The sequence below is a fragment of the Aspergillus lentulus genome (genome assembly GCF_001445615.1).
Source record: "Aspergillus lentulus DNA, contig: Alt09, strain: IFM 54703, whole genome shotgun sequence".
Lineage (NCBI taxonomy): Eukaryota > Fungi > Ascomycota > Eurotiomycetes > Eurotiales > Aspergillaceae > Aspergillus > Aspergillus lentulus.
In genome coordinates this window covers 2817322-2835953 of record NW_028322117.1, presented here as the reverse complement: position 1 = coordinate 2835953, position 18632 = coordinate 2817322, and the positions used below count along the sequence as shown (strand labels likewise).

Genomic DNA, 18632 nt, shown 5'->3' with positions numbered 1-18632 from the left:
AGATCAGAAAGATTGGGCCAACAACCTGACTCCATGTAGCTCACAAAAGGGGTACAAGAGACACGCAGTGGAAGGTGACCTTTTGAATGGGACTCGCAATTATAGCGGGCAGATCTCACTGCATAAGTGGTAATTGAATGGACTGATAGCCATAATTATCATTTTCATGGAGGAAGCCTTCATTAACAGCATCAAACGGCAATCTAAAGATATGTTCATCCACAAGCCGACCCAGCCATGCCACGCCTAGCCTCCCCTGAACTTGTACGTACAGTTGCTTACCAGTAAAAGCAATATATACCACTGGGAGGTGAGACGATATGGCAGCTCGAGGGACATCAAGTGTACTACGTACCTGAACAGCCAATATGCGCGATTTGTTAACAATTTGATATGCGAGTACCATGCAAGGGGCTCTACACAAACATCGTTTGCATTACGTATCAGAAGAATGTCTTGAAGATGTCTTCCTGAGTTGCCATGCGCAAATGCTTGACTCCTTTTTGGTGCGTGGCACGGGGCATGGAATGTTTGATCAACTGCGCGAATTACTGTACCTGACTACTGCGTACTGTCTGCAGTGCTACTGCTACATCGATACACCGAAAATTCAGGCTTGCGTGGGATGCATCTGAAGTAGGACAAATTCAAGAAGTATCCAGATACATGACGATAGTGACCTCGCGTCGAATATTCTACCTTTCTTACAAAGGACATTCGAACTTCGATATCCGGTGGAGTACTCGTAGTAACGTGCAAATGGTGCCTGAGATGTGATACTATCACAATAGCTGGGATCCAGTCAGCGCAGTTTGTCATGGTTCGACAAAATCGTCCAATCAGCGTGTTGCGATAAGCAAACTTTCTGAGCGCGGAAATGACTGGGCAAGCAGCGGACGCGTTTGGCGATGGCAAGAACAATAATACTTGCGGTTTTTTCTGTTTCAAAATTTCAATTGAGATGCTCGACTCGAAATTATTTATTATTCGTTGCCTATTGGACGACGCGATGAGCGATTATCCATCGCAAACGTGTGAAGGCTTTTGGAGTAGTCGGTGAGGGATATATTTCCTATTACCCGCATATTGCTTCTTGGACTTTTATCATTTATGGAGATTGACGTTGCGTTTCGACTTTCGAAAAATTACGTCCATTTTGAGGTTGCGAATTGCAATGGACAGATGTTACCGAGGTGACGGTAATGGTGCTCTTTTTGTCCTCGGTCATAAGTGCCCTCAACGGGAGATATTCCTGTTTTGACTTTTTGGAATTCGAATAGATCGTCAACAGTCGGCATCAGGAGTCAAAGTTGACTTCATATTATTGCATATGATCAAGGGCGAAACCGGACAGGCGGACGGATGATGTATTCGACTTGTGGAGGATGAGTGACGCTAAGCTGCACCCGGCTAGAAGGGTGTTTGCGGACCGCCACACACATGTTCTATTTATTACTGCACTAGCCGCACCGCTTGCATGCTATTGATAGAGAAGGATGGCTGTGTTTCATGATCTGGAGAATGTCTCTGATTCTCGTACAGAACAGAAGCTTCCAGGCTCAAGATAATAATAGCGAGTATACTCTGTAGTAGTACAGGGTACAGTGTCTGCAAGATTTCTCCATCCTCCAGGCAAAATGTAAATCGGCCACAGGGCTGAACCTACAGCCACTCGGCGGCAGCTGATTCCTGAATCTCCCGATTCGACTCCGTTGTCGTTGGCCCTCTTGTCAAGAACAGGCCGGGAAGACTAAGGATTCACATCACCCAGATCGGACACTAGCAAGGGCCGCCACCCAAAAGTCTGGAGAAGATGGGTTCTCCAGAATCATCTTGACGCAGTGACTTTCTCACAACCTATCTATTCCAAGTTCCTGATGACCCTAACGTTCCCATCATTCGCCAATTTCGAGGCGGTGCAAAACGCACAGTCATCCAATTACTGGCCATCCCAAGTCCTAAATTATACTTAGTAACACCAGTCCGGTTTCGGCGGCCCTCTGGCTGTCCAAGGACCGTTGCCACGCCCCACATTCGGCACTCGTCTCTGGGTCGTGTATGTAATAGTTTTACCGGATAAAGTGTGAGGTACCCAAATCAAAATTTCCCGCCTGAAGCGAATGGTTGGGCTGCAGATATGGTCTGGGATCGGGTATTGATTCCTACAACGTTGGCTCTGTAGAGAGAAGTCGAGCAGAGATGATATGACCGAGTAATAGTTTCTGATTCAGCCGCTAACTTGAACTCTTCCTCACTGTCTGACCTGGGATAATGTGGCAGGCGCGCTATGATCCACCCACGCGACATGGCGGGGTTTTTGAGGGGCAGGCATAGATAAGGAATTGACTAAGAGTATCCAAGCAAAACCATGCGCTGATAAGTCGCAGGTACGCGATTTTACGCTGTGTCAACTGCAATTATCTACTGGAAGTATTTGAAAATCACACATATCACAACAATCTGAGTATCTTAGACCAACTGTGTTGCCCGATTCTTCGAAATCATCTCCGTAGTTCCATCTTCTGGAGAGATAAGCCCTCTGGAAGCAATTAGAGTACTTCGTACCTTGCTAGTCAGATAGCCTGTGAATGTCTTCTTAAGGTCTGATGCATCCCGTAGGCTATTATAGCACATCTACCAATAGGATTTGGGTCTATTGCATTAGGCGCATGCATGATTCGTACTAATTGAGCCTTGCAATTGATATGCATCCGTCCCTGTCGCTGTTTGATAATACATTTTAGCAACATAAAAGCTGCTATCTTTACGACTGCAGCGTCGTACACAGGCATCAGGCAATGTCATTGATATTGCTTTTGAGACAGAGTCAGCCGACACATCATGCACACCAGTACGAATGTATATAGACGATAATCGCGGCAGATCTTTATCAGTATGTAGCAATCTTTGTCCTGGCGTGGGGTGGAGAGTCCGGGGAAGTTCCATCGCTTCGGCGGCTGCAATCGATATTTATCGCTTTGACGGTAAAATATTAAATGATTTTATCAAAAGACTCTACTCCATGCTCTATATACTTCTGCCTATCAGAAATGAAGTGTTTCGCATTACATGCACATGCCGTTCTGCCCACGCAACAGGAGAAAAGGGGGTGCCATTTTTGATCCATCTGATTTCCTAAACGGGTATTATTGTTTAGCATGATGGATTGCAGTATGCATCCATACATGGAGGTCATTATTGAATTTTCGAGATCATCCATTGAGAAGAGAAAATATATTCCTCAGTTACAATATCTTTTCTACAGTAATAGAGATAATTTTGATCTGTTATATGGTCGGTTGTGATGTGATGAGTATGAGGGATATATGGTTGGTATGGTACTGATTTGGTGATAAACTCTTGTACTAAATTCCGCCCACACATTACTTTTTGCCTCATTCCAGTTCAGCACCAGGATAATGAATGAAATTATCCAGCATTTGAAATTCTGGTGAGAACATTAAAGAGTAAAAGCCCTCAAAATCTATCTCCAATCAACAATTTTAGGAATACTTGCAGAGGCCAGATGGTTCGATCATGCAGGCAGGAATAGTCAGAAGTGGATATGATGCTGACTGGTGGGAATTTGTATTACGGGAAGGCGCCCAGCAACCAGCGGGTGAGGTAATTTTCAAACTTGTTTCCCTATCTGAATTTCAGTTTTGATGGATCTTCCAGTGGGATTATTCTGGGTTCCTTTCTCTTTCCCGTAAAATAACTGAATTTTTGCCCCCCGGTGCCCCAAAGAAATCGATCGCCCTCATGTCGTCCTTCTTGCCTTAAATTTGAAGGATATCCTCGCCCCCCACCCACATTTCTACTGTGACTCCCATACATCCATTTTGCCTCATCTCCATCCTTTATCCTCCTCTTTATTTAACAACTAACCCACTTTCTCTCTCTTATCTGCTCTGCAGTATATCGTCGCTTTCGTCCACATCTGGATTATTGTCGTCGTCAATCTCTCTGTCTACTGGAATCGACTTCATTTTAAGTAATTGAAGTCTTCGCGTGCTCTGCTTCTGCGAACCTGAAATATTCGTCAAGAAAAAGAAATCTCTCTATCTTCATATCACACATTCTGCCAATCATGGTGAGTCCTTCAATACATTCGAATACGATGTTGTGGGTGATTTCGTGGAAGACTGGTGTTCTGACTCATGCCCTCTTGCTATTAGGCCGAAACATCAACCGTCGTCTCCAACACGGAGAATGTGCGTTTCCTCTTTATTGATTTTACAATTTTTCCTTCGGCCGCCTCTGCGGTTTAGAGGAAACAGTCATACTGACTTTTGTGTGCTGGCAACAGCTCATGAAATACATGAGCCTCGACCAACGGGGTCATGTCCAGGCTGAGTATGTCTGGATCGACGCTGTCGGTAACTGCCGCTGCAAGACCAAGGTATGCAACCTCTTTTTTTTTTCCTCTCCGATTCAAATCCGATCCTACGTGTTACGTGGAAGTGCGATTGTGGACATAGATGCCATGTGAATGATTGTACAATCTGGCGACAAGATGAATACATGGATATTGCTGGTTATGGCCGCTGTGATGCTGGGCTGGCGAAGTGACAAGAGGCGTGCTGTTATCTTAACGCGCGCCCTCTTCCGATAAGCCCTGCGCACGGTGACTAGAAACTGCAAGCCACGATTTCATCTGCACCTTCCCGTGACACGTGACAGGCGATACAATGCAGCACGATGTTGAGAATAATGTTTGCTAATTCGAATGTTCATGCATTTAGACTCTCACCAAGCCTGTTAAATCCGTCGATGAGCTCCCTGAATGGAACTTTGACGGTTCTTCCACCGGCCAGGCCCCCGGTGACAACTCCGATGTCTACCTCCGCCCTGTTGCTATCTTCCCTGACCCGTTCCGCCTTGGCGATAACATTCTCGTTCTCTGCGAGACCTGGGATTCGGATGGAACCCCCAACAAGTTCAACTACCGTCATGAGGCCAACCGCCTGATGGAGATCCACGCCAAGGAAGAGTTCTGGTTCGGTCTGGAACAGGAATACACCCTCCTCGGCACTGACGGCTGGCCTTACGGATGGCCCAAGGGCGGGTTCCCCGGTGCTCAGGGTCCTTACTACTGCGGTGTCGGAACTGGCAAGGTCTACTGCCGTGACATTGTTGAGGCTCACTACCGTGCCTGCTTGTACGCCGGTATCAAGATCTCTGGTATCAACGCTGAGGTCATGCCCTCCCAGTGGGAGTACCAGGTCGGCCCCTGCAATGGTATTGAGAGTACGTTACAATCCATCTCACATGTATTGCAAAGCAAGTACTGACCAAACACAACAGTGGGTGACCAGCTTTGGATGTCCCGCTTCCTGCTCCACCGCGTCGCTGAAGAGTTCGGCGTCAAGATTTCTTTCGAGCCTAAGCCCATCAAGGGTGACTGGAACGGAGCCGGTCTCCACACCAACGTCTCTACTGCCTCCACTCGTGCTGAAGGCGGTATGAAGGCCATCGAGGCTTACATGCAGAAGCTGGAGGCCCGTCACAACGAGCACATTGCCGTCTACGGTGAGGGCAACGAAGAGCGTCTCACTGGCCGTCATGAGACCGGCAGCATCGACAAGTTCAGCTATGGTGTCGCCGACCGTGGTGGCAGCATTCGTATTCCCCGCCAGGTTGCCAAGGACGGCAAGGGTTACTTCGAGGACCGCCGTCCCGCCAGTAACGCTGATCCCTACCAGATCACCGGTATCATCGTCGAGACTGTAAGTTTGCACCTTTTCATACCAAGGTGAACTTTGCTGACCACTTATAGCTCTGCGGTGGCAACTAGATATCTTCGGTATCAAAACAAAATGTGCAGACATTTCATTAGCGCTAGTATACCCGCCGGCGTCAACTGGGTGTAGAACTACAAGAGCGGCCTGGCAACGTGTGGAGCAAACATAGATTTCTTTTCTCGTTTTTCCCATCTTTAATGTCGGTATTTCAGGTTGTCACTCTTACTCTCGAGATGCCAGAGCCTGCGCCTTTGCGTTCGCTACCCACTGCTGCTGTTGCACTTTTAATCAGATTTCTTTGTCTTCCCATGTGGGTTATGTGTCACGTACAGCATAGAGGACTTCTTTCCGAGGTGAAATGGAGAACAATCATTTGATCATGACAACTAAGCTTATTTAAAGTGGCGAGACCTCTATGGTAGTAGCATACAAGATTGTCACTCATTGACACTGTTTTGCTGCATGCGCATCCTGCAGGAGATATATCAGCCCTTACTATATATACATGTGCTGTCGATCTGCCAAACTTCCCGCCAGGTACCTCGGCATTCCCATAGGGCTATGGCCTGTATACCCTTCTAAAGGCCCTAGTGTCAGCTAAGTACTTGCAATGGCCTCTATTCATTATGAAGCTGGGGGGAGATCCAGGGATGAGTCCTCCCAAGGAGCTGAATATGGGTATCATGTGGCTACCACTACCTAGGTTGTGAGTGCTCAGCTCAGGCTAGGTTGTGACAAGCTAAGTAATCTGCTCCCATAACATGCCACCATATAAAGGGCAATGTCAAGCTCGCAGTCCCACTGGACCCCCTGGGCGCCCTTGATACAGGACGCCTCCCTCCACTTATTCTGGCAGGTCAGCTTGCCCGCCGGATACATGTTCTCCACGGACCGCCAGTCAGCCGTCGCCGTGTACGTGCACGTGTTCCCTCACACCTCGATCCCCGTCGATGCTAGCCGGCAGATCAGGGTCCAGGCTGCTGGAGGGACAGTACTGCTCGCTTCAGGCTCCCTCCCCGTCGCACGGCGTGCCCCCAGTCTCGGGCGTGGCGAAGCCGTAGGCCTCGAAGCCGACCCCATTCGTAGTCGCATTCGTCGGTTTGTGAGAAGACGCGCCCCGGGCCCCGGGCGCATGTAGATCTGGTAGGTTGCTGGGTAGCCGGTGGAGTCGGTGGGGGGCTCTTGCTGGGGTTGCTGCCGCGGCCGTCGCTGCCGCTGCCGTCGGGCTGGGGTTCGCAGTCAGCAGGCGTCGATGTCGGCGGCTAATTCACAGCTCAGGACGTCGGTGTAGACCCGCGAGTCGAGGAAGCTGGTCCCGGGGAGGGCGGCGGGGCGCCTGAGGTTGTTGTTTGGCGTGGTGGCCGGCAGCAGGAAGTCGTCGAGGCGGATTGTAGCGTTGAGTGCAGGCTCGTGGAGGAGGTCCGCATCCGCAAGGGGAGCGCTGTCCTCATCCTCTTGATGTTGATCTGACGAGCCAGCTAGGTCGCGCTTGCGGCGATACGGGAAGAGGCCGTTGGGAGGATCGTTATAGATGAGATGGCTACCGTCGGCCTGGGCAACCACAGCCTTGGACTCCCCTACCGTGTAGGTATTGCCCCGGCCTCTTGCACCACGCCGCCGATACTGACGGAAACATCGGCGAGCGAGCCCAAGAGCGGGGAAAAGAAGACCTCATCCTTGAGCACCTCGGTCGGCGGGAATTTGACCTGGAACTGGCTGGCCGTGTTGCCACTGGTCCCAGCATTGGTACAGGCGGCGCCTGGGGCCCTGCGGTACCAGACCTGGACGCCCTCCTGTGTGATGGTGGCGGTTCCCGTCTTGTAGAGGTCAATCACGTAGGGCAGGAAGTCTTGCCATCCTTCATGCATATACGCCATCACGTAGTTGTACGGGGCATTGTCGATCTCAAAGGCCGCCATGGCATTCGCGTGCATGGGGCCGATATAGTGGGACTCGCCATAGTCATTCCAGGAGATGATTTCCACCCACTCGGGCTGCAGATCCAGCACTTGCTCCCAGCGCTCGTACCACAGGTGGTCGCCGTTCCAGAGCCAGTTCTTCTTGTAGCCGGGCAGGTTGGTGTAGAACCACGGTGACACCGGCATCATGTACGGCTTTCCGTCCAGATACTGCATGTACGATGCATCTACGTGGGTGTCCATGTCATTAGGTCCCCACAGCCATGCGGCCCAGGAGAAAAGACCATCGGGCACGCCTGGCGAAGCCTCCAGCGCTGCCTTTGCTCCTGGCGAAGACCAATCCGGGACAAAGTAGCAGCCCGTCTCCGTCTTGATATCGATCCAGTCTGCCGCGCTGGCGGCGCCCTCGAAGGTAGACACAAGCGGTTTTCCGTTGTAATGGTAATAGGCAGAATTAGACCCGTATTGGGTGAGATAGTCAATGATGACAGTACTCCTCGGCCAGGCACCGTTCCCCGCATAGTCGAACGAGAAGAACAGTTGGAAGCTCGTGATGTTGGCAGCGTCGAAGGCTTGGCCCAGGGAGGGTTCATTCGTCGGGTCGCCGTAGGCCATATTCAGAGCAAAGGCATCGATATGTGCTTGCTGCGCAGACTTCATGTTGATTTCCCAGTCATAGGTGGTGAAGTTCTCCGAGTTGGTGACCTAGGGTCAGTCAATAAGAGAGGGAACTGCTTGCCTGCTCTGGATATCGACTGACCATGAAATGCGCAAAGACTGCGGCGGCCTGGACGCGGCAGGCGCCTATCCAGAGCGATAGGACCGCCCACAGCAGAAGGACCTTCATGTCGGCGACGTGGGAATCAGTCAATCATACTGAATCTCATTCTTTTTACAAGGGCACCTCGCCGGAGCCATGGTGACTCTTTATACCCGACCGACCAGCCGGCGTTTACCGATGTCCCATCCTCCATCTCTACCATCTTCCATCTCTTCCCTCGAAAGACCTTCGTTGGATAACTCCGGCGAGGAAAAGAACCCACGAGATCCATCATGGACGCTAATTTCAATAGCGAGCACGTTGAGGTAGCATTGGGGAGAAAGCATACCGCAATCGAGATGGATTTGACTGTAGTGGTGGATATTCAGAAGCTCCCTAGTCAGTTAGTTGTCAGTTAGTTGTCCGGCAGTTGTCCGGTGATAGTAGATCGGGTGCAGACTAGGACTGGAATTTCTTAGCTACCGTCCTTAGCTACAGTACTAAGCAAATTGAAGCTTTAGACCGGTCCTTGGCTGGGACTGAGTGGACCTCAGTAGAACTAGGGTTACTATCAGTGCCTATGGTGGATACATGATACATCCTGCCCGGGTCTGGCCAGGTCAACTGGTGTGCCTTCGTCAGGCGCAGACAGGCGAGTTCGTCACGGCCAGGATGGATGGACTCACCATCAGTCATATGTATACTACTCCGTACCTTAGTACTAGTACTAGTATCTACGGTGCCTTAGTATCTGGAGTGGAACCTCCAGGGGCTGTAGCTTAGCCGTAGCTTAGCCTATAGCTTAGCCTAGTCTAGGCTCTCCAGGGTAGTACTGGTGCCTACTCAAATAGCCCATAGCCCATAGCCCATAGCCCCAGTTCTAGTCTCGTCTCCCCAATTTCTTACTTCGCCTCTCCCCTCTCCTCACTCACAAACAAAACAGCAAAATTTACAAATAATCTGATAATGCCAGAAGCACAGCAATGGCAGACACAAACGCAGACGCAACCATGCGCGCTGCGATCACCCGCTTCCGCCGCAAAATGGCCGCCGCAAACCACCACTTCCTGCAAGACCGCATCAACGACATCAACGCAAAAGGTCTCCCAACCGAAGAGGAGAAGCGCCGCCTGCTCGGCCAGTACCGACACATAGACCATCTCCTTCCACAGGACAACACGGCACTAGCTGATCTTGACATCCCTGCTGTTCTCGACGCCCTGCCGGCCCATGAACCCGCTGACGGCGTGCTGCTCCCGCCCCTGCTGCACACGGAGCAGTGGCGGGAGATGTATGTTGATACCGTTCAGCGGGTGTGCCAGCGGCAGGCGGATGCGATCGTTCTTGAAGAGGACGACGAAGATGATGATGACGAGGAGGATGAGTTTGAGCCTGTGACTATCCCGCGGTGTGACGAGCTAGGCCTGTTCCTAAAGTATGCGCAGGGGGTGGTGGACGTTGACTTCCGGCACTCGGGGATTGCGCCGTGCACGCCGGCTTGGTCGACCGGAGTCAAAGACGAGGGACTGGAGGGACTGGATGACGACCAGAGACGCGAGAAGTTGGCAGACCTCGAACTACAGAAGCGCGAACAGGAGCGCTTGCAGCGGGAGTTGGAAGATGAATTATCGAATAAGCTGCTGGAGGCATTTATCGATGAGGACCTAGACGTCCGGGCGGGCTTTATCACCGGCGTTGGATTTAACCAGCTATACGCGTGCCCGTCGTGGTATAGTGCGTATGTGTACTGCCGGCTGTGCACGGATGTTGCTGCTGATGTTGCTGCTGATGCTGATGCTGCCAACATCCGGGACTGGGGGTGGCGGGTGGTTATTTTCCAGGCCGAGGTGGTCAACCCGAGCGTTCTGTACGGCCGCAAGGCGCGCTTTGATTCGATTCCGGAATTCTTGGATTGGTACGCTAGCTGGCTGGACCATCTCGATGAACGGGGGTTGCGTTCTCTGCGGCGCCACGCTGTAGGCTGTGAGACGGATTGCGAGTCGGACTGTGAGGATCATGCTACGGGGGTCTATGCAGAGAGGTTCTAGCTACAGCTTATCCCTTCTATTCTTTACTTGCTGTGAGCTTAACGAGATACCATTCCTACTTCGGGATAACCAAAACGTACGGCCGAGGAACATCATCACCACCTATCATTCTACAGGGATAACTAGCTCTGAGCAAGAGTTATCTGAAACAACTTCATCATCTATCTAGCCCTAGCTGCCGGGCTTCGGACTGTATGATGTCTGCGACAGCCAGAAAACGGGATATCCAGGTATACAGCCATGATAGCCAAGTGTACTTACTCCAAAGTCTCCGCCAACAGCTTAAACTAATTCTCTTGATATCTATTAGTCTTTTAATTATATTGCAGGTACACCGCGCTATCACAGAGCAAAGAAGTGTCTATCTCTACCTTTCCAAACCAATCGTGACGATCTATTTACCATAAGTCTACTCTACGTGCCCTTCCTGAAGATGCGGAAAAGACCCGAAGACCCCAACCCCTGCAATCCACGCTGTTGAGCCTCGCGCCTAGCCGCGCCATCGACAATCTTTGCCGGCTCATCATCTCCGCGAGCGCGCCTCCTCCGCTCCGCTAGCCAGAGACCCGTCTGCATGACCACCGACGAGAGAATACTAGCGCACAGGATACCGACCATCACAAGATTAGATTTGCGGAACTTGGCGCGGCCGGGGGCAGCGCTGTCGCTGGGCCAGCCGGTGTAGAGGGCGTAGGTGGTGAGGATGCTGCCGAGGTTTCCCCAGCCGGAGACGACGGCCGAGGCGGCGGCGACGCCGACTTCGCCGTGGCGGGGCTGGAAGACCTCGGTTGTCCAGGACATGGTGATGGGGACTGTGGGGCCGAGGCCGAAGCCGACGATGAGGAGGCCGCCGTAGCGGGGCCAGGGGTTTGAGGCGGAGCCGGCGTAGGTTGTTAGGAGGAGGCCGAGGATCTGGAGGCAGACGGGGAGGGAGAAGAAGAGGGCGCGGTGTTTGTGGAAGCGGTCCGAGAAGGGGGTGACCAGGAGGATGCCGAGGAGGTCCATCTACTGATGTCAGTTATGCAGCCAAGGGGGACAAATGACAAGGGGGAGGGGACTGACAAGCCAGATTGGGGCTGTGAGGAGACTGAGGTCAATCCCGTTTAGGGACTGGTCGATCCCTCTGATGATGACGGTGGCGTAGTTCTGGACGCCGATGCCCACGCCTACCACGCCAAAGTACATGACTAGCAGCGGCCACAGGCGCCAGTCCAGGAACACGCGGAGGAGGTCACGGAGGGACCACTGTGGACGGTGGTAGACGCGCCGCAGGTCGTGGTAGTGGATCTCTGCGTCCCGGCCTGTGAGGGCGGGCGGGCTGCGCGGGAGCCACTTGAGATACTTGGGACGCGGGGGTTGGGCGCCGGGAGCCAGGGGCCGGTCGGGAAGCCACCAGAGGAGGACGATGCCGACAGCAATGGTGATGATGCCGTAGACGAGGAACATCCACTGGAAGCCGACGAGGCCGCGCTCGCCGTCCATTTTCTGGAAGCCTGCCGACACCAAGCCCACGACAGCGGCGGAGATCTGAGCCGCAGTGAAGTACTGGCCGATGCGTTTGCCCGTCCGCGAGGGAGGGTAGAAGAGGGTGAGATAATAGGTCATTCCGGGCCACATGCCGGCAATGAAGATGCCCAGCAGAAGACGGAGGAGACTGTGCGTGGTCAGAAACTGCAGACTCCAAGAAACAGAAGGAAAACATACTATAAGCTCCACGCTGCTTTCATGGCCGCCATGCAACTGCCAATGATACCCACGCTGATCACGATCCGGCTCATCCAGACATGCGGGCTGAGTCTGGTCATCACCAGATTCGACGGCAAGTCAAAGACCACATAGCAGACGTAGAACAAGGCGAGACCAGTCGAGATCTGATGAGGCGTCAGGTGCAGCACGGACCCGAGATCGTGGTGTACATCCATGTTCATCGTCTGTGCCAGACCAACATTGGATCGGATGGCAGAGCAGAGAAAGTACAGGACCCAGAAGGCAGGGATGATCCGGTAGTCTAGCTTCCTGGATGATTGTGAGCTTCTTTCTGTAGTGTCAAGCCTATAGGCGGAGACTCACCTATAGATGCGCTCAATCTCAGCGACGCTGGGCTCATCGCCACATTCGACGTCATTCGGAGTGTCAGATGATGGTTCCCGGACATTCTCGGTGTCTTGATGCTTTCCCACGTCTTGGGGACGGATTTCTCCTTCTGATGAGGACATGTTGAAGCTGCTGGGATGAGTGGTGGGGTGTTGATTATGACTAAAGCTGCATTGATGGTGCAGGAATATCCAGAGCAAGCAAGAATTCTAATCTGATTGAATCCAATAGAAGAGCAAGAACAACAGTCGAGTCGGAATCACAGGAGATAATGCAGAACCTTCAGCGCATGGAAGAGATCTGCAAGCCCCGCACGGCTAGACAGGTCGAAGCGTCAAATACCAGGATTGCAATGAGCAATGTGGACTGCTTCAGAACGGATGAAGATAGTCTTCTACGCTGGCTTGCTGGAGATGGTTCTGATAACGTCAATTAGCATGTGTCACTGTCCAGAGAGATATGTAAAGCCTCATTTTTCCGGAATAGGAAACGAGAGAGGATTTAGTACAGCCAAAAATCTCCTCCAGCGTTCACTGTAGATATAACTGCAGGAGACATCACTTATTCAACGTACCTGGTTGATAGGCCAGAAACCGAGGCCGATATTAGTACTTTATACGCCGCAGTAAGTCCGTCAGGACTCGGAACAAGCAGAAAGTCCAAACACAGATTGCACAGAACCCGTCAATCAACAAGATCACAAAAAAAATATATACCAAGAAACGAAACCAGGATATCCAAATACCCAAGTCCCAAGTCTCAAATCTCAATATTAATCTGATCGTGGAGCGGAGTTTGCAATCCGACGATCGGACTAACTTTTTTTTTCTTTTTCCTGAAGCTTCGACGCTTAAAGCCGGAGCGGAAATTCCTCCCGCCCAACTTTGTTTGAACGACGGGTTATCTGGATAGCTTCAGCTTCCGTACTTTTCCTTCAATGGTAGAGGGGTATCGTGAAGAAAAACTATATTCAACAGATCTACTCCACACTCAACAGCCGGCTGGTCACAACGCCAATTTCCCAACGCTCACTCACTGCAGCAGACGCCCCAAACCTTGAATGAGTCACAGTATAGTTTAGCTTTGAGCTGCCGATGTCGGTCAAAGACACTTCTACCGAATACCGATTCTGTCTCTGATGTGGGATGTTGGTGGTTCTAGAAGCTGTAAATAGTGAATACTATTAGTCGTTATATCTTATCGAAAGATCTGATTGTGGTACTTCCAACCTTTCTTTCAATCAACTTATACGGACTCGCTCGAATCAGAGTAATGCAGGTCATGTATCTTTTGTTGTATGGTAAACTAATAGATGGAAGGCAATGCACGAATGATAGGGTTATAGCCTGCAACATAATGCTCTAAGGAGGGCACTAAATGTGATGCGATGGCAGTTAACCCGGGGGAAGGTTATGACGGCAAAAGAACTATAGATATGCACTTCTACGATGGGCAGGAAAGCCTTGAATTTGATGGAGAAAATGAAATGAATCTATAATTTCAGTACGATTAATTCAAGCGGGGTATATAGCCATGCAGTGGACAGTATCAACCGTCCCACTCATACAACATGCCTCATCAAGAGGTCTACGATTCGTGCGTCAAGCATCTAGGCCTTTTCCACGCGCTCCACTCTTTCGGAGCTCGTGTTGTCGTCGCTGTTGCTTCCGGCTTCCTTGTGAGCGTGGCTTAACACGCTTGCACGGCGCACGGCGTCGTCCTCAATATCATCCAGAGTGAGCAAGAGTTCGCCCTTCTTGCCATACATGTGTGGCTCATCCCTAGCAACGCGAACCACAGAGAAAACGCTCTTGGTCTTTCGGAAAATACGGTCCATCTCCTCCAGAGACCGTCTGGTAGTCTCAGGGTAGAAGAAGTAGACGACGGGAAAGATGGCCGCGTTGCTGTCATTGGTTAGCGTCTGTACCATAAGCAGAGAGTGAGGGCAGCTTACATGACGGCAAAAATAATGTAGGTCCGCCATTTGATGTTCTCGAATGCCACCGGAGTAATCATGACGACCATAAAGTTGAAAATCCAGTTCGAGGACGTAGCCAAGGCATTGGCCGGGGCGCGGATCTTCAGAGGCACAATCTCGGCAGGGTACAGCCAGGTCATACCCAACCAACCAATGGCGAAGAAGGTGTTGAACACGAAGAGGAAGACGGCACAGGCGACTTTGGATGCGTCCGTGCCGAGACTGGCAGTGACGGCCAGGATTACCATGGAGATCGACATGCCGGCGGCACCAAACAACATCAGGGAACGACGACCAAAGTGCTCAATGGTGAACACGGCGATCCACGAAGCAATGAAGTATTCGGTTCCGTTGCAAGCGGCAACGAGCCGGGACTTGATCATGTCCATGCCCAGCTGCTGCTCCAGCACAACAGGAATGTAATAGGTGATCAGGTTGATTCCGGAAATCTGCTGGAACATCTGGTTGACGTAGGCGAGCACGGTACGGTGGAAGTGGCGATCTTCAGTCATGGTGAACATGTCGCGGAACGAACCCTTGCTCATCTCCAGGACGGTAGCCTTGATGGCGGTGAATTCGGTCTCGATAAGGGTTTCATCAGCGTCGCTACCCAACAAAGCGGTCAGAGTCTGCCTTGCTTCATCCTCGCGGCCCTTGAGAACAAGCCAGCGGGGTGATTCGGGAAGCCACATGACGAAAGCCAGGATAATCGCAGCAAAGAAGATCTGGAAGGCCAAGGGGAAACGCCAGGCCACTTCGTTGGGGTCCGCAAAAAGCAGACCAAAATCGATCCAGTAACTGATGGTAATGCCGCAAGTGATCATGGCACCCTCGATCATGACCATCTGACCGCGGCGGTTGGACCTGCAGCATTCCGATTGCCATGTGGGCACTGTCGAGGTGTTCATACCATTACCTGTTTCATCTGAATTAGCACATAGATCTTCTTGAGTCGGGGATATGCCTGTACTAGCGGACAAACTCACCAAATCCGGTAACCAAACGACCGATGATCAACTGAGGCAGATGATAGGATGTACACTGTAAGATCGCTCCAACCACCATGATCAAGGAACCGAAGAAGATTGTCTTGCGGCGACCCAGCCAATTACCCACCCAGATTGTGGGAATCGATCCGGCGAAACATCCCAGGTTATAGGCAGCAACAACGATACCTGAGCGAGTTGTAAGCGCCAGATCGAGAAACACAAGGCAGTCAAGACATGGAATTGATACTCACCTTGGCGCGTAGACTGTGCACTTCTCTCAGACGGGCTCAGGCTCTCAAAATGAGGTCCGTTAAGGGCGATTGTTGGGAAGTATTTGATGAATGACTCCAAGGTTAAAAGACCACCAGTGACACCTTGATCGTAACTAGTGGAGAAAGAGTCAGACATCGCCCGCGGGAAGGCGCAAATGGCAGAGAAGATGGATTCGTTCCAAACTTACCCAAACAGCAGAAAGTCCATACCGGCAATGATACCGATAGCCAGCTGGAGCTTGTGGCCTTGAAGGCCCAGATACCGTTGGGTTCCCATCTTGCGCAAAGCACTGTGTGCCTCGGTACTTCAGTGAATGCTATACAAGACCCGGACGACGAAATGAGACTGTTGGTAGGGAAGGCTAGTACCCCAGAGCAGACAGACTCATGTGATGGAAAGGGAAGATCCAGGATTGATTTGGAAAAAGGGAACAGAGAAAGAAGTATTCGGAGAAAAGAGATCAGCGTCGCACGAGGGAAGCGGATGGGGTTTTTAAAAGAGAGGAGGTATTAAATATAAGTTCAGGAAAGAGCCAATAATTATCATTATTACGAGGATCCTGGTGAAAGTAAGAGCTCAAGGACGAAGCAGTCAGAGAGAACCTAAGGCAGGTACTTTGCCCAAAGCAGCAATGAGCGGGCATGATTTGGTATCACAGACGACTCTCACAGGCAAATCAGCGAATACCATCCTGAAGGAGATTGGATAGGGACGGTTGGAATTGGACTCCACCATCTCCGGATCGAGCGAGGCAGCGAATTTCCCCGTGATTTCGTGAGTCGGGCAGTGGCTCGTTCATTGCATTGGGGTATGGGGGGTATGGGTGTATACAGGTTCCCCACTTTGACCCCGACTCTGATGGGGGGAAAAGCCAAAATGACGATGGTTGGTGTGGCTTGATTGATCGGCGGGGAATGACCGGCGTGGCATTTAGATTTAGCATGTAGAATGTGTTGATGGAAAACATTATTATTATTTGATGCCTTCCCATCCCTATGGATTATTATGCCGTCATGGTGTGGGTTTGGTTTAACCGCAGACGTCCATGCGCTAGCCTGTTTTGGGCAACCCGAGGAATACTGGTCCAGAAGTAACAGAGTACTTCGAGTACGGAGTAGATACACGAGACTGAGGGGACGATTCCGCGGTCGGAAAATTGCCGGGTCTTTGGATCTTTCGTTGTGTTCTTCTTTGGTTCTACATAAGATGTTACGTTGGAGAACGGAACAATGGTCACTCAAATAATCATCCCTCGCGTCCCTGAGCTCGTGATTGCTCGCGTGGTCCTTCGCGTGGTTGTCAATTGGATCCTAAGTATACTTCGTACCCATGAGCCACAGCCGACTACTACGCAATCAGCCATAAGCGCGGTCAAGGTGGGTTGATCTCGATTGACATTTTATGACAGAGTATTCGTTGAATCTGGGGGTGGAGTCTCGGAGACAACTGATCCGTAGTCCATACTCTCTACGTCTTCCGTAACGACGAAGACAGTAGTATCCTTATTTGCAATATCAAGGCAGCGGAGACGAACTACATACATAGTGTTTCTCAAGATGCTGTCTCATGCAATGATGCGAGTTCATAGCTGGTATAGAAAATTGACGCAGATGACTCAGTTAAGAGAACTTCAGGCCGATCTCCACCAAAATCCAAGGCCGAAACACGGGCCGGAGAAACCCAGTCCGGGATACACAGCGTCTTGGCCGAGAATAGATCGGCCCCATATCCAAGACCGGGAAACACCAGAAGCAAAAGAAAAGGAAAAGCAAGCATTCAAGGAAGATCAATGCTCAAGCGCAAGAAAAGACAAGTGCTGTCAATATATATAAGACTTAGTAGAAACACATGAGTGCTTATTTGTGACATGGAGGTGTAGGATGCCAATTACCAAAGTACCTTTGGTGCCTCTGGTCCATGGTCCACGGTCCACCTTCCCCAGGTCACTTCTCTTCCTGTGGACGCCCTCCCGTCCGCTTTGACTTTGACCACCAAACTACCAACTAAACGTGGAGAAGGCGATAGCCGACTACCCTCCATCAGAGTCCTCACCATGAATCCTCGACTCGGCCGTCAAGAGGCTCAAGCACTGACTAAAGTGCAACGTGCGCAGCCGCTCCACCGTCTGCACCGCTCTGATTGATCGTTTACCGATTATTGATGGTTGATGTCGCACCGCTGCTATGTCTGCAGACCCGCCGGAACTGCCTATTCGGGCGATTCCGAGCCAGAGCATATCATACCATCTCGCTTCATTTCGCTTCCTCGTCGATGGTTCGGCAAGACCCATCAGTTCAAACTTCTATTGCTCGTATCTGAGTCCGTATGCTTGGCACTAACTGCGTCTTACATTCGCTGGAGCTCAATCTTTACGTAGCATTCATAATAACATGTGCCTTTCTACCTAGTGCTTAGAAGTTTGACTTTCACCCATCCATCAAGTCGTCCGATCTAGATACCAACAGCTGGAACCGACCTTTTTCCCATCATCATATGCAAATATGCAAATGGTGGATGCTAATCTGCGTTTTGACGATATCCCAGAAACGCGGCGGTGCTTGGCGGTTAGTTTCACGGGCCCTGATGACGGCAGTGGCTCAACTTCAAGTGTTTATTGAACCTCTTCATTAATTTATAATCCTACACCATCGGTGCTTAGACTAAGCTCCCGTATTCGAACCACGATATGGCGACGCCACAGTTCCAGCCGGAAATCCTCCATGGCCGTAATCTCGTTCAATTTGCGCTATATATATATATATATATACCGTTACTCAGGGCTTTACTGCCCATCGTAAAAATGCATATCTATAGTTCTTTTATCGTC

At 51.0% G+C, this 18632-nt stretch overlaps 5 protein-coding genes across 5 annotated transcripts; 2 read left to right on the top strand and 3 right to left on the bottom strand.

The window, feature by feature from the left end:
• Window positions 1-4090: 4090 nt before the first annotated feature.
• glnA (glutamate--ammonia ligase) lies at window positions 4091-5797 on the top strand (the record flags this gene model as incomplete). Its single annotated transcript, XM_033554479.2, has 6 exons — window positions 4091-4093; window positions 4179-4214; window positions 4310-4402; window positions 4746-5250; window positions 5308-5729; window positions 5780-5797. 6 exons carry the CDS (start codon window positions 4091-4093, stop codon window positions 5795-5797), a joined length of 1077 nt encoding a protein of 358 aa, XP_033410370.1.
• Window positions 5798-6674: 877 nt separating this feature from the next.
• ALT_5745 (glycoside hydrolase family 71 protein) lies at window positions 6675-8510 on the bottom strand (the record flags this gene model as incomplete). Its single annotated transcript, XM_089599955.1, has 4 exons — window positions 6675-6970; window positions 7016-7367; window positions 7415-8368; window positions 8424-8510. The coding sequence occupies 4 exons, from the start codon at window positions 8508-8510 to the stop codon at window positions 6675-6677; spliced, it is 1689 nt and encodes a 562-aa protein (XP_089455832.1).
• A 923-nt stretch (window positions 8511-9433) lies between these two features.
• ALT_5744 (uncharacterized protein) lies at window positions 9434-10471 on the top strand (the record flags this gene model as incomplete). Its single annotated transcript, XM_033554481.2, has 1 exon — window positions 9434-10471. One exon carries the CDS (start codon window positions 9434-9436, stop codon window positions 10469-10471), a length of 1038 nt encoding a protein of 345 aa, XP_033410372.2.
• A 414-nt stretch (window positions 10472-10885) lies between these two features.
• Window positions 10886-12687, bottom strand: ALT_5743 (putative MFS transporter; the record flags this gene model as incomplete). Its single annotated transcript, XM_033554482.2, has 4 exons — window positions 10886-11476; window positions 11534-12125; window positions 12176-12487; window positions 12542-12687. 4 exons carry the CDS (start codon window positions 12685-12687, stop codon window positions 10886-10888), a joined length of 1641 nt encoding a protein of 546 aa, XP_033410373.2.
• A 1487-nt stretch (window positions 12688-14174) lies between these two features.
• ALT_5742 (sugar porter family MFS transporter) lies at window positions 14175-16081 on the bottom strand (the record flags this gene model as incomplete). Its single annotated transcript, XM_033554483.2, has 5 exons — window positions 14175-14469; window positions 14520-15459; window positions 15530-15718; window positions 15784-15917; window positions 15993-16081. 5 exons carry the CDS (start codon window positions 16079-16081, stop codon window positions 14175-14177), a joined length of 1647 nt encoding a protein of 548 aa, XP_033410374.2.
• Between the last annotated feature and the right edge of the window lie 2551 nt (window positions 16082-18632).